This window comes from Argentina anserina, chromosome 1 (assembly GCF_933775445.1).
Source record: "Argentina anserina chromosome 1, drPotAnse1.1, whole genome shotgun sequence".
Lineage (NCBI taxonomy): Eukaryota > Viridiplantae > Streptophyta > Magnoliopsida > Rosales > Rosaceae > Argentina > Argentina anserina.
In genome coordinates, this window is record NC_065872.1 from 17,268,483 (window position 1) to 17,294,182 (window position 25,700).

The 25,700-nt window shown below is 37.6% G+C and overlaps 5 protein-coding genes and 2 pseudogenes across 5 annotated transcripts; 3 read left to right on the top strand and 4 right to left on the bottom strand.

Annotated features, from left to right (window-relative positions):
- The first annotated feature begins 5,150 nt into the window (after nucleotides 1–5,150).
- On the top strand, nucleotides 5,151–7,795 carry LOC126789127 (uncharacterized). Its single transcript, XM_050515203.1, has 4 exons — nucleotides 5,151–5,302; nucleotides 5,688–5,905; nucleotides 6,882–7,038; nucleotides 7,493–7,795. The coding sequence occupies exons 2-4, from the start codon at nucleotides 5,732–5,734 to the stop codon at nucleotides 7,624–7,626; spliced, it is 465 nt and encodes a 154-aa protein (XP_050371160.1). The 5' UTR covers nucleotides 5,151–5,302; nucleotides 5,688–5,731; the 3' UTR covers nucleotides 7,627–7,795.
- A 145-nt stretch (nucleotides 7,796–7,940) lies between these two features.
- Nucleotides 7,941–12,604, top strand: LOC126789120 (disease resistance protein RPP4-like; annotated as a pseudogene).
- A 1,173-nt stretch (nucleotides 12,605–13,777) lies between these two features.
- LOC126805007 (annexin Gh1-like) lies at nucleotides 13,778–15,269 on the bottom strand (annotated as a pseudogene).
- Nucleotides 15,270–15,827: 558 nt separating this feature from the next.
- On the bottom strand, nucleotides 15,828–17,304 carry LOC126805016 (uncharacterized). The gene is made up of 3 exons (XM_050532107.1): nucleotides 16,835–17,304; nucleotides 16,549–16,740; nucleotides 15,828–16,197 (listed from the first exon to the last, which is right to left on the bottom strand). The coding sequence occupies exons 1-3, from the start codon at nucleotides 17,282–17,284 to the stop codon at nucleotides 15,985–15,987; spliced, it is 855 nt and encodes a 284-aa protein (XP_050388064.1). The 5' UTR covers nucleotides 17,285–17,304; the 3' UTR covers nucleotides 15,828–15,984.
- A 180-nt stretch (nucleotides 17,305–17,484) lies between these two features.
- LOC126805036 (peptidyl-prolyl cis-trans isomerase) lies at nucleotides 17,485–19,270 on the top strand. The gene is given in 7 exon segments (XM_050532130.1): nucleotides 17,485–17,715; nucleotides 17,830–17,977; nucleotides 18,103–18,191; nucleotides 18,294–18,348; nucleotides 18,479–18,564; nucleotides 18,909–18,981; nucleotides 18,984–19,270. Coding segments are annotated over 7 exon segments (738 nt in total). The 5' UTR covers nucleotides 17,485–17,508; the 3' UTR covers nucleotides 19,064–19,270.
- A 12-nt stretch (nucleotides 19,271–19,282) lies between these two features.
- LOC126805027 (uncharacterized protein C24B11.05) lies at nucleotides 19,283–21,399 on the bottom strand. The gene is made up of 8 exons (XM_050532118.1): nucleotides 21,359–21,399; nucleotides 21,167–21,243; nucleotides 20,918–20,983; nucleotides 20,702–20,799; nucleotides 20,458–20,583; nucleotides 20,042–20,329; nucleotides 19,823–19,888; nucleotides 19,283–19,643 (listed from the first exon to the last, which is right to left on the bottom strand). The coding sequence occupies exons 2-8, from the start codon at nucleotides 21,216–21,218 to the stop codon at nucleotides 19,488–19,490; spliced, it is 852 nt and encodes a 283-aa protein (XP_050388075.1). The 5' UTR covers nucleotides 21,219–21,243; nucleotides 21,359–21,399; the 3' UTR covers nucleotides 19,283–19,487.
- A 1,779-nt stretch (nucleotides 21,400–23,178) lies between these two features.
- On the bottom strand, nucleotides 23,179–24,896 carry LOC126803019 (cytochrome P450 CYP82D47-like). The gene is made up of 2 exons (XM_050530759.1): nucleotides 23,940–24,896; nucleotides 23,179–23,799 (listed from the first exon to the last, which is right to left on the bottom strand). The coding sequence occupies exons 1-2, from the start codon at nucleotides 24,894–24,896 to the stop codon at nucleotides 23,179–23,181; spliced, it is 1,578 nt and encodes a 525-aa protein (XP_050386716.1).
- Between the last annotated feature and the right edge of the window lie 804 nt (nucleotides 24,897–25,700).

Sequence of the window (25,700 nt, forward strand, 5' to 3'; positions counted from 1 at the left end):
TTTTCGGTCAAATTTTTTCACTATAAGCGATTCAATATTTAGATATGTTATTCAAGATCATCTCTACAAAGTTTCATCTAATTTGACAATGGTTTGAGCTTTCAAAATTGAGATTTACACGAACGGTTCACGTTAAACAATTTTAATTCATTCATTAATTTAATCTAATTTCAATACCTTAGCGATGTCCGAATTAGGTGAAATTTTGTAGAGATGATCTTGAATAGCATACCTAAATATTGAATCGCTTATGGTAAAAACATTTGACCGAAAAGTGTACCAAAATTGGAACTTCACTCTGTAATTCCAGAGTGAAGCTTCACTCTGGATAGGGACTATATATATATATATATATATATATATTCCAATATGTTAAATTTTAGTGCAAAGCTTATGTAGCTTACTGATTCAAAATTTCATTTTCAAAGTGTGTGTTGAAGAATGTGAAAATGGTGGCACGTATGATGAATTATTCTAAGTGATAAGGAAAGATTTGGAGAAAGTATTGAGTTGTAGGAAAGGAGAAATAACAATTTGAAAGATCACTGAGACATGTTATAATGTTAATTTTGATACAAATTCAGTGGCGGATCTAAAATCATAATATTGGGGATGTTTGATTTTTTTTTCCTATTTTTGGGTTAGAAAAAAAAAATTAAACATCCACAATATTATGATCTTGCATCCACCACTAATTGTGTATCAAAATTAACATTGCAACATGTCTCAGTAATCTTTCAAGTTGTTATTTCTCCTTTCCTACAACTCAAAATATCCTCTCCAAATTTTTCTTTATCACTCATCCGTGCCACCATCTTTACATCTTCAACACACACTTTGAAAATTAAATTTTAAATCAGTAAGCTACATAAGCTTTGAACTAAATTTTACATATTGGAAAATTTACTTGAAATTTATCTCGAATTTGTTATCCTCTACTAGCTCATTAATTGGAATAATCTTAATTATGCAGTAGTTAGTGATGTATAAAGCAAGCTATGAGAATGTAGAGGTTATAACTTCCTCTAATTGACGTCAACCCATTTTAAGGGCAGGCTTACCATTGCAATGGAGGATGCCATTCTTAACATAATCTAGCATCCCAGCAACACCATCAACACACACACACCTCCTCTATTTAGCCTATTTGATAAAACTCCCTAAAGTTTTTTTCCTATAGGGTCTTGTATGTCCTGGAGCCTCACTAGAGTCGAATCACTCATATAATACCTTGGTTGGCCGAGGGTACTCAACATCTCTGTTTGCCAGCTGATAGTGTATGTAAACCTAAGCCACATATGATAAGGGAATCAGCCTTTCTAATTGGGATTGGTTATGAGGATGAAAAACCAATTCTCTATATTGTTCCCTACAAATTTGGAGTTCAAGACAAATTAATTTTATTACATTTTTCGTAAATTTTGTTTCTTCCTTAATGTTCATTGTTAAAGATATGATATGTCTCTTAATTTCACTAGATATGCACTTATAGAGGCATGTTAGATCCTACTAGGTTGATATAGTAATCCATCTCAATGCTTATTACGTTCCCCTTCAATGTCCGAGATCCTTTTTATGTTTTCTCTTTTGACACAACGTCTCTTATTTTTGACCTACGAACAAATAAAACACAGTTAGTTTGCCTTTGAAAACAAAACAAAAAATTGTGCTCCTTTATTTTTTTTCACTTGTTTATCTTTATCCGGTCCGTTAATTGGGTCCCAAAAGTTGGAAACAATATTAAATCTCTCACGATAGCCATTTTTTGCCATCTCAAGTTTTGTCCACAACTCTTATTATAATCATAGTGCCTACCTTCTTAAGTCCGATTTTGTCCGCACTCCGCACTTTTTCTATGAGTTTAGTGTATTTGTGTTATCTTTAATGAGCAACATATCCATGATATCCCAACTATTATCTTCTCGTCTACAATGCTAAGTTGTTATTGCTAATTTTTTCAATTATGTTTTGTGCTGGCTGTTCGATTATGTAACTCTGCTTGTTATTGTTTTTAATTTTATTTTATTTTGAATTGCACAATATATATATTTTTTAATCTGGTTGTATGATATATGCATTATTGAGTTTGAGTTATAATTTGAAACTTTTGAACTATAATTTTGTTTGTGTTTAAGCCGCAAGGCTTATCATATTCTCCTTAACTAGGTGTGTCAAATTTTGATTGCAACTAATAGAGTGTTCTTTCACACTGTCTATATTATTTTGATGTTCTTTGGGTTAGAAAAAAAAATCAAGAATTTACAGTATTATGATCCTGGATCCGCCACTATTCTCTATTGATTGATTGGTATATATGCAAATCTCAAACTACTTGTTGGTCAGAGCTTCAGTGATTGTTGAGACAAAAAAAAATTCAAAAGTGCAGTTTGATTAACTCCCAAAAAATAAGTGATGGTTGAGGTCGTAATACAGAGGGAAGAAAGCCAAGCTAAATGTGATTGGCTATTGGATGGTCTCTGTGCTTATCTCTTAAGTAAGAGAAACAGTGAGCCAACAAAATGTAGGGTTGGTTTTGACTACAAGTTCTTTGGTTTCTTTTGAACTCATCTTATCGACGTGTATTTGAACTCTCAAGCAATTAAAACAAATCAGCATATCAAGTCGGTCAAGATTATAGAATGAAGATTGAGTCAACTTGGCATGGTTTGAAATTTGAATGTATATATTCCAATTTAAGGTGAGGTTCATCATCTGATCAAGAAACCAACTAATTCTTCTCCTGAGATATATAGCTTGATTCTCAAAATCAAAGAGGACGACCGCATAGATAGCACCAGAGGAGAACAAAAGAAAGGGAGAGAAATCCAAGTTCCAAGTTTCGTTATCGGAGGAAGGAAAAGAAAATACTGCAGGTATACGGCTGCATCCATGGTTATCTTATTTATATGAGAAATGTTTGTATGATGTTTATGACAGAAAAAAAGTTTGCCTCCCTGCAACACAAACGCTTCAAATATTCCGGAAGAGCATAACCATCTCTTATGGACTTCGATGACTCTAGTAGGCTATTCATGAACAACCTCATGCAAGATCCTCAGTCCGAAGCAATAGACAATACAACCGTTCATGAACGACCAAAGTCTTAATGCAATTTCGGCTGTTGTAATATCATTGGAACAAAAGGCCATTCATGAACGACCTAGTTTCAATGCTAAAATATGTGCGGAAGTGTCGTTATAATGTCGAAATTTCTGAAAATATTTTAGCCACTACCTCCTCATGACCTTGCTCCCCAAGTTTCACAGCAATACAAAACGGACTTGGACACAAATCTTGTAAATCAATAAACAAAACATGAGTAATGAGAGCTTATTAAATGGCAAGGTTCTAAATGTTCGGAAGCAAAGGAAACAGAATTAATCAAAATTGCTTTCTCTCTATTGAAATGGTACATTGGTGAGAGCAACAAATTAATGAGCAAAGCTTTGATTGTTTATGCATGCAAATATGAGTATGATGCTGCGACAAAAGGGTGACAAATTAACATTAGTATCACTGCCATACGTACGCGGTGATGACCAAGACTGATCTCTTCCCTTAATCATGAAATCATACTAAATATGCATGGACAGAAAGCCACAAAGGTACGTGAAAAAAAATCAATGCTAACTAGAAGAATGGATGTATGAAAGGCCGTATGCATCTATATGGGGATGTCACTCAAAATAGCTGATTATTCAAAACATGTGGTTGTTGCACAGTTAGAGTGATTCCTTCGTGTGCTTCTCGGAATAAGAAATACTAACAGGAAGCAAGTCCTACAAGTCGTCAAAGAGCACCAGAGAATTCAGTCCAATTTTCTACAATGCAAATCAGGCTAAGTGTTGACCTGATGCAAGACAAGGGATCAGCTTTTTGACTCATTGGGCCTCCTACGAAAGAGATAGAAGCAAGCCCACTTATCAAATTGTCCACTAAATGCTGAGGCCTATTGCAAATCCCGGTGCTACTCAAATCAGTCCACTAAATTCTTAGGCCCGTTGTGAAGCCCATCACAACTCCAATCAGTCCACTAAATGTCGAGGCCCGTTGCAAAGCCCAGTACAACCACTAAATTCTGAGGCCTATTGAAAAGCCCAGCACTGCTCAAATCAGTTCACTAAATTTCGAGTCCCGTTGTAAAGCCCAGTACAACTCCAGTTAGTCCACTAAATGTCTAGGCCCATTGTAAAGCCCGGCAGCACTCTACCAAATTGGGTGTCCAAATGAAATACGCGTAATAGATTGAAGTTCGCCACATATCTGTCGAACTCAAAAGTCGATACAAAACCGAAAATCCACACTAATGAACTACGGTCGGTTTGATCCTGCAAAGGGTACGTAAGCAATCTAGCGACCCACTAGATGCAACCACATGTCCAAACAGAATCCCTAACTCCACCAGTCAAATTCACCCAAACAAAATCTTTGACACCACTAGTTAAATTCGGCTAGTCCCAAATGAATCATTGTTTGAAGTAGTTTCTGCTTAGAATAAAATAGTGGTCTTGTAGTTTGTATTGCATGTCTTGTAGTCTACACATTATTAGAAAGGAAGACATTATTAGATCCACTTCCATTGCCACCCATAAGCGAAGCACCAACCATAGAAGATATTAGTAACTCCATAAGTATCGTGTTGCTCAGCTCGTGGTCGATGATTAACGATTTTCTTGTCAAAGTAGTAAAGAGATTTTTTTTCATTTTCTGCTCTGCGAGCAAGACTCTCTCAAACTTGCGCTACCATGATGGTACCTTTAGCCTATTCACCAGAGAGCTAGGTGAAGGAATCCTTAGGCCAGAGATTTTATGCACCATTGAAATGAATGGCACAAACTAGAAAGCCTATGACTTTTTTCTACCATGAAGAGAAAGAGAAGCGCGTGGCCATACAAGCAGAAGCTGAATACTAAGATAATCAAATGAATTAGACATAACATTGAAAACATGATGGAAGCATGAACCAAATTCGTAGCAGACAAAGTGGCTCCAGCAAGCATCAACTTTTTTTTCTGTTCGGGTTAGGAGAGGTATAATTGACCTTTTTCAGGTCAGAGGTGTAATTCAGAATAATGTAAAAAGTAAAATAAAAGGGTAGATTAAATTAGAACCTTGACCGACCATACAGCCCATGAACTGGCAGTGGCACCTTTAAAAAGAAGGGAAGGCAAAGAAGAAGAAGAAGAAGAAGGAAAGAGACGGCAAAACCCAGAAAGAGCAGCATCAACCTCATCGGAATCCAATCTGTATTCCACCATATTCGTTTATCCCAGTTTGTTGATTAATCGGATCCTTTTTACTGGTAATTTCCATACCTTTTGGCTGTGAATTTGGTTTCCTATGTTAATGTACATTTCATTGAAATCATGTTCAGTGTGATTCTGGGTTTCATTTATTTTGCCTTGTACTGTTTTCTTTTTGCGAGTTTTCATTAGTATGTATAAGAATTGAAATAGTCATCAGTATAAATCATCATGTATTCAGTAAAAGGGTACGGACTTGATCATGTAGAATCTTCTCTACAACACCATTTATACTTGTTAATTTGAATTTCCCTAGTTTTCAATAGTTTGGAGTGGACTGATCAGATTTGTTCTTTCTTTTCTTTTGGACTAGATTTCAATGAGTTCAATTTTTTTGGTTGAGGATAATATGTTCCTGATTTGTCATTGTTGAGATTTGATCAGGGCTGCTTCTTAGAGCTACGGTAGCGAAAACGAGAGAGAAGAAAATGGAGGACAAGGGCAAGGGAAGCGAGATATTTGGGGGATCCATAGCCAATCTGACTGAGATGGCTCTGAATTTGGAGTCACTCAAGAAGCTGCTTCTGAAGAAAGCTATCTTTGTCGATGAAGAGACCTTTACCAAAGCCTCACTTTGTTCTGAACAAGCTCGTACCATTAAGGTATTTACCTAAAGCTAAATATTGAAATTGGGTTTCCAACTTTAGGTGTGCAATTAGGTGACTTTCTGTGTACGGCCCATTTACCGTCTTCTATATGGTTCAATCATTTATCCGCTAGATACTTTGGGTCACACTGTTTGTTTGGTCATTGATTATCTATGTAATGATGTGTGATGCATTTTCAAATATAAAATGTGGTATTTGCTAGTAGCAGTATTTGTTGATAAGGTAGATGTCCTGAATTTAGGATCTGGGATATAACTCTCATTATGGGTCTTAAACATGTCTTTGAATAACTGGTAATACACTTTTCATTTGATATTTTTCTGCTTATGTACATGGACGTTTAATTTTTGTAACAAACAGAGGGTCATGAAATAAGCCTTGGTTAACATAGATATCTTAGTTTGGAAATAAAATTGCGCAGAAAATTTCTCAAGTAGTTAAGCCAATTCAGAATAGTCTTAGTGTGGATATAAATTTGATGAACATTATGGAGGGTGTCTAGCTGTTTACTGACTGTGAATACACTATTCATATCCTGCTATGTATGATGTCCTCCTCTGGCAAAGTGGCAATGAATTGTTTCTCATCATAATCATAAGATGATTAACAGAGTGAAATTAGCTTTTGTACATCAAAAATCCATCGAAGTGTATGGGTCACCCTGCTTGTAAGAGATTTATTAACCTGTTTAACACTTAAAAGTTAGTCTGGCTTGAAGGGAAGTGGTGCTATAAGTTTTCCGCACCTTTGTTGTTCTATAGTCTGGGTTTGAAACCCCTCACTGTACCTAAGGGAAAGAAGTCTTTACTTTATAGCATGATGCTTATGTAAAAGATTATCATATTTTCCCAATACAATATGTTAATACACTTTCAGAAGTAATACCTATTTGTTCATTAAAAAGTATTACTTTTCTACTTTTCTGAAAATTGGCATCTCTTCTATAACAAAATTCATCTTTTCTGTCTAGGTTCTTGAACAAAGAGTTGAAACCTTGGAACGAGAACTTGATGCTGCCATTGCAGCTGCTGCACATGCTCGTTCAGAAAAACGCCAGGCTGAGGCAGCAGAGAAGGCTGCTGAGTTACGTGCACAAGAAGTTACAAAAGAGCTCGAGAACACCTCAAGTATGTGAAATCCCTATATCTCTCATTTTGCATGTCTTTTATAGCTGCAAATACATCTCTAGGCTTACATAAACTCCTTGACTATAAGCAGTCCAACATTATTTACCTTATCTTTGTTTGACTCGAAAGTTAAGTTAGTATTGCTTCTTTTGCTCTCACCAACTTAAAGCATTAATGACAATATGACATATAAAGTAATTTTGAGAGAGTGGAGATCCAGAATTTTGTAGTGGTTAGACACTTAGACTTAGACCACGTCATCAACTTATCAGTACCAAAGTTCTTGTTACATATAACAATGTCTGTCGAGGAAGTCTTTGGTATTCCACTGATATCTTTATCTAGAATTTTGGTTGTGACGTGACAAAAGTTGGACCTGGCTTTATGAAGTTTATTTCATTGGATATGTGGTCTGTCCCGAAAGTCTTCTATTGTCTTTAATTACTGGATGCAGAGGTATTTGAGCTACACATGGAAGAGTTGCGTGCAAAGCAAGAAGAAATTTCCAAGCGTGATAAGGATATCGAACTTTTGGAAGCTATAATTCAGACACTTGGTGGAAAAGAAGCACATAAAAGAATTGGGTAGAAACTCTGTCTTTGAAATTTTGTGTTCGATTATGTTTTGAGCCTTTACTAAACTAAAAAAAAAAAGGTATGTATATATTTTTGCACAATTGATCTCCAAAAAAGATGGGATGGATCCACACTCTTAAAACAATTCCAGCTTTGCTTCAACAATAGATGAATTCTGTGGGCGTGCTATATCTCATGTTAAATTAACAGCCCAAATAACAATGAATTTCTTCTGTCCTCTTCTTCTTGCTCATAGTACATTTTATTTGCGTTTCCAAGTGCTTTTACTAATAGCCTTATATCCATATATCCATTACCAAAACAAATGCATATATCCACCTGCATTTGACTTTTGGAAAGAATAGGAGAGGTCTCCTCTTGAAGTAATTGCTATCTCATTCAAGGTAAGGAAACACACACTTTATGCAGATTGTAGTTGTGATTTTTCATTCACATCGGATGTGACTTGCACAGTCATTACCATTCTCTGTTCTTGAATCACAATACCCAAAGGCTTGCATCAGTCAGACTCTTACAATTAGGCAAACTCATTATGTTCTTCAAGACAATTTCAGGCATTTTCAACATGTGTTCCTTGCCAATATTCCACTCTTCTCGACTCTTAACTGTCCAGGCATAGAAGGTGCCTGATAAAATGCTTGACAGGAACTTAAGGTACGTGTCCGAGTGCATAGTTTTGTTGTAGAATGGTTTTGATCAGCCAGTCCTTGTGGCCACCCTTCTTTATTTTATTTTTACTAAAAATGAGGGATTTAGAAAACGCAAGATTGATTTATTATGATTTAATGGTTACTTTTATGTGAAAACTGGGAACACTTTCTTTAAAATCAGTTTATCTTCCTGATTCATATGGTTTATGATATGACATTGATTCATTTCGTTATTTTTGGAATATGAAATTCCAGAGTGGTTTGGCTAATCAAACTGCAGTAATGGTAGGTTTGTGTCACAATCAAGGCTAATGAGATATTGACTTGAGCATACGTCTTTTGGTCGCAGAGTCGCAGAGTCGCAGCTACCATGTTTGTTTAAGATGCACTTATAATGGGCCACTACAGTTTTAGCTTCAAACTTGAGAGGAAATTCAATTGGAGGCACTGAAATTTAGGATACATTAACCTGGAAGTTGCTTACTCAATAATTTAGTATGGAAATGAAATTCAACCAAATTAGGCAACTTCACCATGAATACCGGGAAGGTGATCTTGTTAAAGGCCGACACGTGTACTTTTGTTGGAATTCTTTCACTTTTTTAGAATCAATTTCTGGGAAGGTGTGTAAGATTTGGATAGGTTACCAGACCCAATAAACCCATCCATCCTTGCATCTTCTTCCCATTCAATCATTGACTTCAAAAATATGTAAAGCATAAAGCATAGAGCATGAAGCGAAGTTTTAAAACAAATTATTTTTGGCACCATATGAAACATGTTAATTACGGGTCCGTTAATTATATTCCCTCAATTTTTTTTAATTTTTTTTTCTTCCGCCTGGAAGATTTTGGTCTTTCTTTTTTTCTTTTGAATAAGGTATTGGTCTTTGTAGTCTTTCGGTAATTATTATTTAAAAGCTCTCCTTTTTCCTCACTATATTGAAAAAAGAACCTTGCTCATTTTTGCGATTTCCAACTGCATAGGAAACTCAGGTTATTCTCCTAGACTCCTACTAATTTCTTTACTACTTGATGCTCATTTGTTCTTCATCTTCTGCATGCATGTTTCTCTCTAATATGATCCTTTTCGATCTGGGATAGTGAGCATATAGTTTTTTATTAATTTTCCTCTTGTCATGTGTACATATGATTCGAGATCATTTATGTCATGAAGTATGATGCAGTTGCAAGTCTGAACTCTAAAATTTTCATTTGAACTTACATCAGTTACATGATTGAAAAGAACTTGGTTTCATTTCGTGGCTGCAGTTACCAGGTTTAGATTACTTACGGTTTTATTAGCTGTTGGGATGAATGAGACAAAATAATTGTTCAAATTTTGTTGGGGGACTAGGATACTGGGGATTGTGGATTGGTTAAATCAGCAATAGGCCAATAGTCAACATGCAGTATTTGGGTAATTCACAAATTGTCTATAACATTAATGAAATGTGAATGATTCCTCTTGTTTCTTGTGATTCACCGTTATGATTCACATCTTTGAAAGTAATTCCATACAAACAGCATGATGTTTTGATTCACCGTTGTGTAAAGTAGTGGTTTAACAGATGACTAGTCTTCTTCTCGATCAGATCAGATTTTCAACTTACATACAAGATGTATCGAAAGGAAGCATTTCTTGATTTCTCAACAAACCTAGCTACTGTAAGTACGAGTGAAGATAGTCTTGCCTTCTGATGCCTCTCTTTACATGAATGTGAGATAATCTTCAATTTATAATTCTTCAACCATGAAAAATACAGGCAAGTTAAACTGCTGATGTATTATCGATCATACTGTCTTAAAACCCATAATGTTCTTATAACTTACTACAAATTCTACGATGAAGGTGTACAAATACGTCTATAAGAAACAGTGAGGTCTGTCTTTAGTAGATTCCGAAACCAGATAATATAATACGACTTTGTTCATTAGATAATTAATTTAAATCTATTTTTTGTATAGGAGGGAACAAACAAATTGCTAGTTCTTCGTGCTGGTTGGCGCTTGGTATATAGCTCGTTATCAATTTTCAATAAATTAATAGTGAGCTACGTAGTTTCTAGCCACCAATGAATTCAAAAAGAGTAGAAGCAATTCATTTGCTTATAGGTGAAGGGATGAAACCGATAAATGATGTTTGCTTTATAGGGATATGGGGAATGGGTGGAATTGGCAAGACAACTATCGCCAAGCTACTGTTTGATGGAATCTCTCTTTCTGATAAATTTCAATTTGAGTTCAGCAGATTTATTTCTGATGTTAGAAGAAATGCAGAAAGAAGTGGTCTGGTGCAGATACAAAAGAAACTTATTTCAACAATGCTGGAGAGAGAGAGATTGACGTGTGGGATGTTGATAAAGGAGCCACAAAGATAATGAGATTCGTACGTGACAAAAAGGTTCTTCTCGTTCTTGATGATGTTAACCATTCAGACCAAATAGACTATTTGGCTGGGAATGAATGGTTTGGTGTTGGGAGTATAATTATTATTACAACTAGAGATGCTCACCTGTTAGATAATCATAGAGTGCGGAGAAGATATGAGGTCGAATGACTAAAAACTGATGAAGCGCTTCAACTTTTTTGCCAGTATGCCTTTAAGAAGGGCTACTCTGAACAAAGCTACTGTGATTTATGTCACCATGTTGTGAATTATGCCAAATGTCTTCCTCTGGCTCTGAAAGTCTTGGGTAGATTTTTGTATGACAGAGATCGAAGTGCGTGGGAAAGTGCTTTGGAAAAATTGAGGAAACTTTAGTAAGAAGAGCACTCAACATCTGTGGCTTTGATGCGACTATTTCAATTCAGGAACTTGTGAAGAAACTCTCTTAACTGTTTCAGATGCCGGCATAGTAGAAATGCATGATTTGCTCCAAGAAATGGGCCAAGAAATTGTTGGACGAGAATCTCGTCACGAGCCAGGCAAGCGCAGGTTGTTCCTAAAAAAGATGTAATTCAGGTCCTCAGAAAAAATAAGGTGAGAAACATAGTGCAATTAGTTACTTTTGCGTTTTATAACAAGGTACGGAGCTTGATTTTTCTTTATTTATGTTATCAGGGAACAGCAGCAGTGGAAGGCATAGTCTCAGACAATAGATCTGGTGATGTTGCGGACACCGATTTGCAATTGCCCGGAAAATCCTTTTCAATGATGGAGAATTTGAAAATGTTGTTATTCATGGGTGCTCCTGTGCACCTCTCTGACGGCCTTGAGTATCTGTCAAGTGAGTTATGAATTCTCGTGTGGTACAGATGTCTAAAATCTTTGGCATCAGTTATCAGGCTAGAGAACTTACAAGAACTTGAAATGCGGCATAGCCAAATTGAATATATGTGGGAGGGTAAACAGGTATTAAATCACATTGTCACTACATTTCTACGTTTTATTTTGATATGATGTAAGCTAATTTTGCTAGATATGTTGTTTCAGCCTTTAGACAGTTTGAAACGCATCGACCTTAGTCACTCTTTGAGAAATTACCAGAAGACTCGGGCCATTTAGAGAGTCTGGAAATTCTCGGTGTGTATGGAACCGCTTTGAGAGAATTGTCTTCATGCATGGGTCTACAAAATCTCAAAGAATTATTATTTTTTGGATGTAGAGGACCACCGATATCTAAGTTGTTGCCTTCCTTGGTTGGTTTACGTTCTGTAACAATAATGGATCTCTCGTTCTGCAATCTTTTGGAAGGAGCCATTCCCAATGATTTGGGTGGTATGGCCTCGTTAAGAGAGTTACGTCTACAAGGTAACCAATTTGAAAGCCTTCCTGAGAGCCTCAGTCAACTTTACAGGCTTCAACATCTGAATTTGTCCGATTGCAAGAACCTTCAAAGATTGCCACATCTTCCGTCTGGTGTACGAGTGGAACGATGAATTGTGTTCATTGGAGATTGTACCAGAATATCTGTCACGGGCATATTTTGAAAATTGTTTGAAATTGGCGAAGCAAGGGAATGCGGCATTCACATCAATGAAGCGCCACCTTCAGGTTCTCTCTCTCTCTCTCTCTCTCTCAATTGTTTGTGATTTACATTCTGTTTTACTATGATGCAGGACGAAGAAGCAAGGGACGCAACATTTCGATTTGTTATTCCCGGAAATGAAGTTCCGGAGTGGTTCAATCACCAAACTGTGGCCCCTTCCATAAGTATCAATCTGCATCCAGGTTGGTTTCGTAAGGAGTTTATTGGATTTGCATTCTGTGCTGTTTTTGCAGTACATGCAAACCGCCAGTTGCCACTAATGTTTACAGAGGCGCATTTTCATCACATTATTGTCACTATGAAAGTAGATGGACAAGAGTCTAAGTTTGTAGAATTAAAGTTTCATCATTGTTCAATAGACAATGGTACACTCTTATATCAGACAATGAGCGAAAACCATTGTCAACCTTTATTTTTGGCATAGTGATATTAATAATGATTATAGGGCGATTAGGGTGTTATTTGAGATTTGACAAAAATATATTAACATTTATTGAGTTTTGAGTAAAATCAACTTCTAAAAACAACATTCAGACTGCTTCTTAAAGCAGCTGTGAGTGACCTACAAACTCTGGAAAAAAAAACTATAAAATATAAAAATTGACGTAGAAGTTGATTTAAAAAAAAACGAAGTTATAACAAACTAGCCCTTAAGAGCTGAGACTTATACTGGATACCAAAACCCAAGTGGCGCACACATGTGTTTGTAAAAGGGGTGGGGGAGAAAGTGAGAAGAAAAGTTAGGGTTTGAGACTTTGAGGTGACACATATTTTTACTACTATAAAAAAGACATTCAAAAATTTCATCAAATTGTGAACTGTCAAATATATTTTTCTATAATTTTATAAATAAAAAAAATGACAATTATGTAAAAATACAAATGTTTCACCAATGTATTTTAAAAAAATTATCCTTCGTATGAAATAGAACATAGAAAGATTGTCTTTCAAGAATCACTTTAAACAAAATTCTGCAAACCTGTACAATGAAAACACGTGCATCGCACAGGTACGAGACTAGTGTTGATAATACATGTGTATTGATTTATTTTATTTTTCTGAATAAATATGTTATATGTATTAATACAAATTAGATCAACAATACATGTACTAATTTAAGAAAAATAATATAATATGTTTCAATTTTTTAATAGGTTATAAATATATATTTAAAACTACCTGTAACAAGTGAGTATTCACTAGTGTCTCATCCTGAGGTTCATATATCCGTATACCTCTAATTACTTGCTTATACCTCTCTTATAGCAAGTTGCACTGTTGCACCATATCCTTCCTTTTCTTTCAAGAAGTTGTTATACATTAGAGCAGGTTTCGGAATCATAGATTAAAAAAAAAATTGAGTTTCAGACTCGCCGATCACGAAACTATCAGCAAGGCCTATTCTAAGCTACAGGACCGGTACTCGATCGTCAAACCAGTTCTAGAGAGAGCAAAAAAAGAAAAAAAAGAAAAGAAAAGAGTAATGCATGCATATCAAATTATTAATGGTGATGCATGGATCAGAATGAGTGATGATGACGATCAATTGACTAAGGCAAGCAATATCCTTTGATAGTCACCAGAAGTATCACCTTTGATGTCATCAACCAAAGAAACGTTGTTCCTCCGTTGGTACGTACTGTTCCATTATCTGCTTCATGTCAACTTCGGCTCAGTGGTTACCACTCTGGTAAGAGTCTCTTCATCGGTTCCCAGGCCTTTCATGGACAGACGAAGTGCCTTCTTGAAATACTTTTCGGGGCAAGTCAAGCATTTTATGGTGGCTCTCAGCAAGTCAGCAAACCAAGGTATTCATCCTTTGGCTTCTTCTTGAGGTCCTTGTTGATCGGATTGCCAAACTGGTCGTTATAGCTTTTTAGCGTTGCTTTCAAGTGTGGCTTGCTCCTAGTAGTTAGAATTCTGATCATCTCCTCATGGCTATAGTCCTTGTGACTTGTGAGAGACTACATCTTGCAGAATCTTAGCCTCAGCGTTAACCAGCTCAGTATCCACTAGTGTCTCATCCTGAGGTTCATACCTGTAACAAGTGATTAGAGCAACTAGCAGCTTTCGAAAATCTCCATTCGTGCTATAAGCAACATCTTCCTCTAGAGATCTCTTGCAGCGAGCATGGTAGTCTTGTCTAACCTGGAAGAGCTCTTGAGACGTTCTTGTACAACCAATTTCCAACACAAAATAGCGTTCCGACTTTTTATTAATAACAGCTTCATAAGCTAGCATTGCATCTCGTTCAGCTGGATGTGGCGTCCATACAAGCATTGCCCTCTGTGCGTTTTGTACAGTATACAGACATGAAATTATACATGAGAATTAGTATTCACACACCGTAAAATCAATCTACGCGACATACTACACCGTCTCACATACCAGAAAGTCACCGGAAAGTTCTTTCTCAAGCTCCTTATACAAATCCTCTCCATATTTCTCTGTATAAGTTTGACGTACAGCCAACGCTGCTTTACGTTCCGGAAAGTTCTTTCTCAAGCTCCTTATACTACACCGTCTCACACAGCGCAACGCTGCCTTCCATTCCGGTGAGCCAATATGAATACGAGTGCATTCTCGTCTGTTCCCCATCCTGCGAACAAAGAATGTGAAATTTATAGGCCGGCCATGGATGCAAGTAAATAATATTTCAATAGCTGAAGATTGCTGGAAAACTATATACGTCTAAACATATTTGTCACATGATGTTAACTCCTGGCTCTCCTATTAGGCTGCTCAAGATGGCTATGCAAATAACTAGATGCTTGAACAAGATTGCATATGATTCTTAATCGTAAGTTGCATTGCCAAGAATGATGGAAATTAATTGTTGATATCTAGAAGATGTGTATATATGAATCACACAGATTCGTGAGATCTAGCGGGACTGATACCATGGAGGAAATCTCAACCTTGCATTGCTTTACAAAGCTTTTCGCAGTCTTCAGCCACAGGAGGAACCTGATCAGGCACTGAATATGTAGCCATTAATTCCTGTCCTCAATTTTGATCGATTGCGTGTGATAGTGATTTTGAGCCAATTTTCAGTTCGATCTGCGGCTTTGGAAGATCAGACCTGCTGCTATGGTGAGAGACCAACACATTGATTATTATCAGGTGGATATTGACTGTATCATGGTTACTATTAGAGAAAAAAGAGGATGAAACATAATGGAAACACTAAAAAGGGCACCAAAAAAACTTGATGCGAACTAATTGGCCAGGCTTAATTTCGTTTACCACGTACGTGCTTGTGTGGTGTGAACCTTTCTTCTTAAACCCCAAGTTGCATATATACTTACATGATGGTTGATGAAGTCTATATATCAGCTCATAAACTTTGTCTTGAAAGAAATTAAGAAGCCTCTAGGGGGCAATACAAAACCAAAGTATAACTTATTTTCACATGTTTCATACTAGACCACCATTGAAATCCTATGTCTTTTTTTGTAGAGAAAATCATGGAGTTGGATCTCAGTACAGCAAAAAAACATAGACCCAGTATAACCTAACATAGGAGGAAGAACATAGTTATACTCAAATTCATGGCTCCAGATTCCAGAATATATAGATATACAGATTAATTGATAACTCTTTATAAATTTTCAGTCACCATATAATTATTTGAAATAGGAGACTGTACAAGTGAAACTCAATCGAAGAAAGATTACAGAAAACCAAAAATTTCCAGTGGGGGGCGTCACTAACGAGTAAGAAGAGTTCCACGAGTCATTTTCAGTGCTTCTTCTCGTATGCAAGCTAGGTTTATTTTGATCTCCTTGCACAGCCTACCCTCAACCAGCCGGACTGGCAACAACATCTTCGGCTTTACATCAACCAAGTACGAAAGAGTAGTAACTGTCTGCATTTTCTGATCTACTAAGAGATCAGATGCTATTTCCCCACTATTGCTGAGCTGCAAGAGCAATGATTTCAACATTATTTGAGCATTTCTATACATATGAAATCTTATGCAGTTAGACAATTTATGAGTCTGAAACCCGCACCGAAAAATATTACTCTTTACTCTTTTCACCTCTCGTAGCTGTGTTGCTACGAGAGATGATAAAATTCAAGCAAAACAGCCCAATTTCCAACATGGCTAGTCTCGGATTTTACCCATTTTGTACTCTTTTTTGCAGTAATTCCATCCAAATTTGTTGCTTCACAACAAGCCCTATAAGTGTTACTTGGACCCTAAGTCACTAACTAATGTTGCTACAATTGTCAACACTCAAAAGCATGAAGTGAAGTGGTGATCGAGTACCTGTTGGAGAGACCATTTCCCTCGAAAGATTTCAAAGTCACCTTCAACCATGTTGAACTCAATATCACGCTTCAGTGTCACACCCCCCAAATCATCATCATCATCAATAATCCTCTCCAGACCATTCTCATAACAATCCACCACTCCTTTCGCGTTGAATTTCACCCCAAACGCCAAATCCTGCTCTCCAATCTGTTCACATTCAAATCAATTTACCTTCATCAAATTCCCAAAACATATAATTATAAACAATGCACCAAAACTAGAACCCACTTGAGTTAATCACCTGAAAAAGCCTAGCATAGTTCTCCGACTTCTCAAGCAACCGGCAGACGGCGAGTCCGGGGATGAACTCGGCCAGCCTCTCGTAATCCGTCAGCAAATTCCAGACAGTGGCTAGCGGCGCCTCTATTTTAATCTCCGATCGGATTCTCCGGCAGTTCCGCCTTGTCTTCTCTATCTCCAACTCCACATCCACATCTATATCTGCACCCACATTCCCAGATTGCTCTGCTTCGTCACCTTCATCATAATCGTCGTGATCCTCAGACAACAACACCGAGTCAAACTTGTTCGAACAATACAGCAGCAGAGCAGTTGCTGAAGAAGAAGAACTGTAACTAGAGGAGTAGTATTGGTGTGGATATTTGACAGGAAAGTAAGAGATACTAGAACCGGTGGTCGGAGAAGAAGGTTTGGGAAGCCAAACAGAGAAGCAAACTGGTTTCAAGGACATTACTTAGCTCTCAATCAAGATTCAAGCTATTCTTATCTCAGAGAAACAGAGAACACCTATCTCTTTTTATTGGGTTTTGGACTTGGTGGAGCCCCGAATCCGACCCGCAATATTCCAACCCGGCCCACTTTCCAATTTGGTAATCTTTCCTCATATATCACTTTAGTTCCATCTTGTTGGAAACCAAACCAAAGTAGCAATCTTGTTTGGAGAATTTGAGGAGAATGGCGTCTGCTGCTGCTGCTGCTTGTTCAATGTCGGTGCAATTGATTCAAACCCAACTCCAAAGGAGCAATCTTGTTCCTTGTGCCAAGTCCAAGGCTTTCTTTGGTAGGAAGTTGACGAGGACAACTGATGGACTATGCATTCGCAGCTCTGCGTCGGTTTCTGTCAAGCCCAAGACAATGGTGTGCGTCAATTCCATCGCAAATGTGAGTGTCTCATGTATTTGTATCGAAAATGGGAATGAATGGAATTATGGAATAGGGTATTTCGCAGTTTGATTGATAGTTCATTTTTTTCGTTGTGGTGGTTTTGGTTTATAGGATGTAGAGGAGAACCTGCAAGCCAAAGTGACGACCAAGTGCTTCTTTGATATAGAGATTGGTGGTGAAGCTGTGGGTCGAGTTGTGATGGGCCTTTTTGGTGAGGTTGTACCTAAGACAGTGGAGAATTTCCGATCCTTGTGCACAGGTGAGGAAATTGGTCTTTTTTTTCATCGATATTTTTCTTCTAGTTGTGGCAGTGATTGGTGGTTTTCTTGTGGTTATTTGTTGTAGGTTGAAATTGATTGTGTTGGTATTATGGATTGTTTGCAGGGGAGAAAGGATATGGTTATAAGGGATGCTCTTTCCACCGCATTATTAAGGATTTTATGATCCAATGAGGGGATTTCACTGAAGGAGATGTGTGTCTTCTTTTTGTTTGTGAATTGTTCTTCTTTTGGTTCACTTCTAGTTGGTTTGCTTACTGAAAGAATGTGACTTTAATGGTTTTATTTTGGGTGCAGGGAACTGGAGGGATCAGTATCTATGGTTCCAAATTTGAAGATGAGAGTTTTGCTTGTATGTACCTTTAAGAGAAAACCAATAGAGCCTGTTACTTTTTGGTTCAATTTAGATTTGTTGTTGATCAGATTTGTGATTCTCAACTGAAAGTTGGTTTTGCTTTATATGTGTTGTTTTCACTTTGCAGTGAAGCATGTTGGATCTGGTGTATTGAGCATGGCCAATGCAGGCCCTGGCACTAATGGGAGTCAGTTTTTTATCTGCACTTTAAAGGTAAGATATGGTTTGCTGCATCGCATACTTGATAAAATGTTTTTTCTTCAGACGCTTGAATTTCTTTTTCAATTTTTTCTTCTGACCCCAGATGTGTTCGTACGTTTATCGTTTGAGTAAACTATTTTACTACTGATAATTGAAAAGGTGCAACTTCTCAGTTGGTTGCATTATGCTGGTAGAGAAGCATTCTTTGAGATACTGTTTATTTGTTTTTGATAGAATTTAACAGTCTCTGATGTACTTTATCAAGACACACCTGCGCATATATCATGGTTAGCTATGTTAGTTATTTGATTGTCTTAGAGCATTGTGTATTGATGTTTTTCATGTGCATCATGTAGACTCCATGGTTGGACGATCGTCACGTTGTGTTTGGGCACATTATTGAGGGAATGGATGTTGTACGCAAACTTGAATCCAAGAGACCAGTAGGTCAGATGTCCCTCGCTTGCCATGCAGAATTGTAAACTGTGGAGAGTTGGTCATCGATGGATAAGTCATCTCTTGATTCTTCATAAGTTCAACTATGGAACACAGTTTTCCAGTTTGTTTGTTCCATAGCTGTTCTTAGATGATGTAATACTTGATGGTTTCAATATATTTTTAAAGGCAATGGAATATTTATCAGTACTGCATTTGAAAGGTTGCTCAATTTTCAGAAAATTTTAAAATGGCAATATATGAGCTAGAGAATATGCATAATGTATTACATTGGGCTTCCTTTAGTCAGACACACTTATTGTTATTTAGTCCACTTTTGAAGAAGAAAACTACATGGAGTCGGTTATTTGTGGAATGCTCTATTCTGTTACAAAGTATATAATAAGTGAATACAATTCTTGTGCATCATTAATTCCCTTCATTGCACCTTAATACCACCAGCCCTCATTTTCTGAATTTTGCACGCAAACAGTGAGATCTTATGCACGGACTACTGTTTCAACTGCAATAGACTGGATGAATTGCTCTAGTTGTTGTTCTTCTTCCCCTTCCCATATCTCAGGTATTGCTTCTCTGATGTTATGTATGCTACGCAGAACATGATCTGCACCAGGCACCATCTCTGAACTCCCAACCTGCCATGAGTAATCCCATTGATATTACATTCTACTAAATTTCAAAAAGTTATTTTGTTTCCTGATAGTAGCGACTAGGGAAGAGAATCATCTGCAATTGTTGATCTTTCAAATTTGACATGTGCTATATTTTTTCCTTTAAAATAGTTCATTTATTTGCTTAAGTGCAGAGTTCTTACAATAACTGTATGAAGTCCTGCTGCCTTCCCACTCGCTATATTTCGAGCACTATCATCGAAGAAAAGCTGAGAACGGAAGAGGAAGAAAAGCTTGGTTACAATAATTCCTTTGATGTTGGAGACAAACCATATGGAGAAATTGATTTTGGTGATGGTGAAGAAAAATCAAATTGCATTAAATCCTTAGATGAGGCAAGGAATATACTCTATGTTTCTTACAGTTTTTTGTGGGTCAACATTTGCAATACGAAGAGCAGCTTCAATTGCTTCAACAGAGGGTTTGCAAAGAATTGGTGACTTGGGACTCAGATTATTTCCAGCGTAATCCATGGCAGTAGCCTTTGAAGCACTCTCTATACCACCTTCATCTGGTGAAGTAACGAAATCAACTGGTTCAAGTTGAGGAGGGTTAAGAGTTTCGAAGCATATGATGCCTTCAAAACAATCTTCCAAGCACAAGCTGCTGAGAACTTGAGCTGCATGTGCTTTGTCAGCGTTGGTGAAGATCTGAAAACAGCAGCAGAAACCAGATTGGTTCCTCAACTTTCAATAATCTAGGCGCAAGATGCAGGTATTTCCTCTAAACTAACATATCTAGGAAATAATGGAAATAATAAGATTGTCTGTTGACTTACTATTTTTCTCTGTGGCATAGATAAGAGAAGGTGTCTTAGCACCAAGTCAGGTTTCAATGCATCATAGGGTAGTCTTCCATGGACATATGCATGAAACTCATCATCATCAAACCCATGACCAAGAGCCTGCATGGATGCATGAATAGATTAAGTGTGTATCAAAATTCCAGCAACCAAGCAAGGTTGACACAATGAACTCCGATTGATTAAGGGTAAGTTGATATATCTGTTGATCGAGGTTTACCTTTAAACCGGCCATGGTTGTCCCATATTCTCTGTACAATTCCAGGCAGACCCTTGGAACCTCACTTTCTTCAATGTCCAAGTGTTGCAGCATGTACTCTGCACTCGAACAATTTCAACCTAGGTCAGTAATCACAACTACACTACTCATAACAGATTGCAGTAAATCAATAAACACTGAACAGTAAACACCTTATCGTCCTCGACCTGATCATACCTTCAATGTTCTTCCTGCAAGCCGAGTTGAGACCCGAGCTCATGGGGTACAGAGTGTCATCCAAATCTGTGAGAAACATGTTGGGAAATTGATAATCAAAACGCTTGAAGGATTCATTTTCACAGTTCATTAGAATTCAAGGTGGAATTTTAGTATAGACAAAACCATCAGAAAACATGCTTAATGATTAATTCTGGTTCCTCTTGGAATGAAGTTCCATATATGCTTTGTCTCAATTTTGGATCATACCAAAAAGCAAGCACTCGTATTTGGCACCAGTAGACTTCCCAGCAGCATCCATCTTCGAGAATGTAGTACGGTAGTACCTGAAATCAACAAAAGGCTTACATATTATGGAAACTGTACTTATTAACTTTCAACTAGTTAGGTAAAGAAGTACTGCATCATAATAATATTGATTGATAAACAAGGATGGACTACCTCCAAATTAATCTAGAATGACGACTATAAGATTGAGCTAGCTCCAGTACACAGATGAATTAGTTCCAACAGCGAGTGCCTATATATATAGGGAAAATAATTTGAGTGAATGTGCTTGGTGATGCTAGCAATATCTGAGCCTCTGAGGTGGTGAGCATATACTTTTAAACTGATAATATATCTATATTCTCTCTCAGGTCTTGTGGTAGGAATCGGCATTGTTAACGGTATCCCATTATCTTAAACGTTCTTGGCTTCTTGCTTCCTTTTACAAGGTAGCTGTCATTTTCATGAAGAATTAGTGAGTTATGGGTGTTGAATGACTTGAATCTTATGATGCAGATTTAGAAATTCCAGAAATGCTAAACCGACTCATTATGCATGTATGGATGCTTGTTAATTGGGCAAACGTTTCTCTTGATCATTGCATTTAGTGGGAGATTATTATCGCGTTCTAGTTCCCCTAGTTCGACCTTAGGCGCCATGCATTACAAGTTCCACAGTGTACGGGACTGCGAGTCATTTGATCTCAAAAGTAAATTGTTAGAAAAGTTCAAATAATTAAGCTAAACTAAAACCACAAAGATGAGTACTTCACCAAGTTGAACCACAATGCTTAAGTGCTCAATGCACTTTGATGCATATCCATATATACGAGTTTTGTTCAAATCGGTAAAGAAACTAAAATTCGGCAAAGCAGATATATGGTAGTATATAGTTGTTCATATTGGTCATGCGTGCAGGAATATATATAGGAATCAATACGATATGATCATTTTGATGACTCAATATATATTCATTAGTTCCTATACATAGTGCAAATGGGATTGTGGAGAAAGCACCAGTAGCGCTATTCCTTCTTCTAAAAATAGACATGGAAATGGAATGAAGGAATCTATATATGGTATGTATTACCTGCAACATGCATGACATATCCTTTTTGCCCCAAAGAATATGCAAGTTAGTTCACTGTCTCAACTTTGCAACCAATTAAGTTGTGATAGTGCTGCAGCTGGGTGGCTTCGGACGTGGTCCATTTAAGAATAATAATATTTCGATGATGGAGCTGGGTTTAGGGTTGGCAAGTTGGCAAGAAATGAAGAAACTCCGTGTACCAGAGATGATACTGCATGTAATGCCGCCCGTGTAGCATGCAATCTGCTGCTTCTAGCTTTCCCCTTTTATCTCATACTTTGTTTTTCATATATGATTTGAATTTTAGAGCTTATTTCTACAGGCACTTGCGAGAACATATCAGGTTGTACCCGCGAGATTCTTTGATGATAGATTGGAGATGCAAAGTTCTTCTCGTCGGATCATACACTAATCTATTCCGGCCGACTTATGCGTCTAATCTATTTTCAGCCTTCTCTTAAGGCTGCAGAGTTGTTGCTATGGATAAGCACGATAGATACATTTAGGGACATATCTTAGCATTTGTGACTATTGAGAGAGTAAAGGCACATATAACTCCTAAATTTTTCTGCACCAACAGATACTTAAGTGAACCATGCCATTATCCTACCTTCCATAGTTCCATATATATTATCCCCAGCCTGCAATACGTACATCAAAGTGGTCAAACTTTTGGAATCAACGTTAAGTAGTTAATTAGTGCTATTTTTAACATTAATTATAAATTTAAGTTAGCTAGAAATTGATGCAAGATGTCTTGCACTCTTGCTAACCATGCACAATTAATTTCACATTTGGACTCCAAAAAAATTAAAATTCACAATTTCACATGCAGGGAACAAAAAACTTAATTACCACCATACAACATATATGAACTGAAATAACAAACATAGTAGATTCTTTTATTAGTAAAATTCAGAAGACAAGCGAGGTTTGATGAGAACTTCAAGTGGAGTTGCCTTGACGTTTGTGGCTCCAAAGCTCTCAGACATATCAATCAGGGCGTTTGAGGGAGACGAGATTTGGAATGCTTGTAGGAAACTAGCCAAGGTAGATTGTACCATTTGAAGGCTAAATGATACAGCGGGGCAAGATCTTCTACCACTTCCGAATGGAATCAACTCAAAATTTTGACCCCTAACATCGACATCCTTGTGGGTAGTCAGAAATCTCTCCGGTTTGAACTGTAATGGCTCAGGCCATGTTTGAGGGTCAGTCTGAACCTTCCAAATATTTGTGATCAACCGTGTACCTTTGGGAACCTTGTAGCCAGCTATGGTGCAGTCTTCATTGAACTCATGTGGTGCTGCTAATGGTGCTGCAGGGTATAAACGCAACGTCTCCTTCACGATGGCTTGGAGATAGAACAACTTGCTTATATCTGACTCCGTCACTGTTTTTTCTCTACCTACTTCTGTGTCCAGTTCTTCTTGAGCTTTTTCCAACACATGGCGATTGTTCAACAGTAGCGATATTGCCCAAGTTAACGTAACATACATTGAATCACTACCTGCTGCAATCAAATTCTGCAAAGATAGACACGATTGAATATGTCATTATATGTGTGTGTGTGTGTGTGTGTGTGTGTGTGTGAGAGAGAGAGAGAGAGAGAAAGAGAGAGAGAGAGAGTAGATCATGTATGTTTTAGTCTAGGGTATGTTCTTACCAAACATGTGGCTTTGTTAACAGTATCAGCATCATAATCACTAAGGTCTGCACCTTCCAGGGCAAGAATCAATGCATCCATGAAGTCACCGGGCACTTGTATATCATCATCATCTCCTTGTTTTCTGAGTGCTCTCCTTCTCTTATGCTCTTCTAGCCAGCCCCCAAGGATGGCGTCCATTTCTTTTGCAATTTTCTTCATCTCCTTCTCATGTCCACCCAGATCCAACCACCGAATATAAGGAATCGAATCACCCACTGTAAACAGCCCTACAAAGTAAATGAACTTCCTCACGGCCATATGGATCCGATCCGCTTCTTTCTTCTCATCCTCATTGGTCCCAAAAGAATATCGCTTCCCGGAAATCATTCTAAGAATCACATTTAGACTCAAGTCCCCCAACATTTGTTTCAACTCCACCATCACTTCGTGGTCACCTTCCGAGTTGCCCTCATTCATTACACTGGTATTCCAAGTTGTGTACAATTGCTTCAAGAAGGTGTCTACTTCGCTTACTCGAATGTGTCCAAGAATTTGGAGCCGGCGGTTGGAGAGCAACTGCAAGATCGCAATCTTACGAACTTCCCGCCAATATGGCCCGGCGGATTCAAACCCAAACATGGCGTTGTTGTAGCCCATGATTTCCACCGCTGTCAACTTTGGGCGTGAGGATGCGGCCATGTCATTGATCGTGAAGACCTCCTTAGCTACTTGGCTGCTACTCACCACCAGAGTTGGATGCACCCCGAGCTTTATAGTGAAAAGGGGTCCGTACTTTTTAGCCATGACTCCCAATGCTCTGTGAGGAGGCGGCGTTCCTACGAACAGGTGAAGATGACCGATTAAAGGCCATGCACCCTCTGCTTCAGGTACTAATTTACCCTCTGCAGCTCTCCTCCTTCCTTTTATATGGCAAATATAAAGGATGACTATTGCAAACAATATCGTAGGCACCATCGGATTGAATAGAGACGTGAGAGAATCCATCAATATTCGGATTGGTAGCTATAGCTTTTTCTTTGATACTTCGATATGTTTACCGGAGATTGATATATAGAGCTGAACTGTATATGGGTACGTACTCAAACCGATCGAATAGACGATTTTTTTAATAGTAACGTCGTGATATATGTCTATATTTATTTCTAAATAAAGCCCTTGATACCTTATTCCCGCTATAGATTACTCAGATGCTTTCCTATGATTCGGCCTCGGATGATGAGACAAATCAGACAAAAATACAAAAGAGTAGTGACAAACCGCTCATGATTTTTTAGTTATATCAAACTTCAATCACTCCATGCATGCATGCCAGTTGGCACTAATCATCTTCATTAACTAGTAATATGTATTACTAATATATAATACAAGGATTAAGGTAATCCATAATACGAACTAGGAAAAGGAGTTTTGATTAAGGTTAGCTGGTCCCAAGAACCAGTGCAATAAAAAGCCAAGAACTCAGTACGTACTCATGTAATGTCTCTAATTTATTAGGGTTATCCGTTTCAAAAAAAAAATTATTAGGGTTATCGAGGTCCCGTTGACCTAACATTGCCAGCAAAAAATCTATCTTTTCAAATGATGCATTAGTTTTAACTTAAGATACCAAATTAACCTTTCCAATAGGGGATGAACCAGTTGTTTGGCTTTTCCTCCGTTTGTATTACGACGAATCTCTACTGGCGCAGCCTTAAGCACAACCGCGCATATACAATGTCGCTTCGATTCGATGCAGGGACGTCGGAACCAGGATTCAAA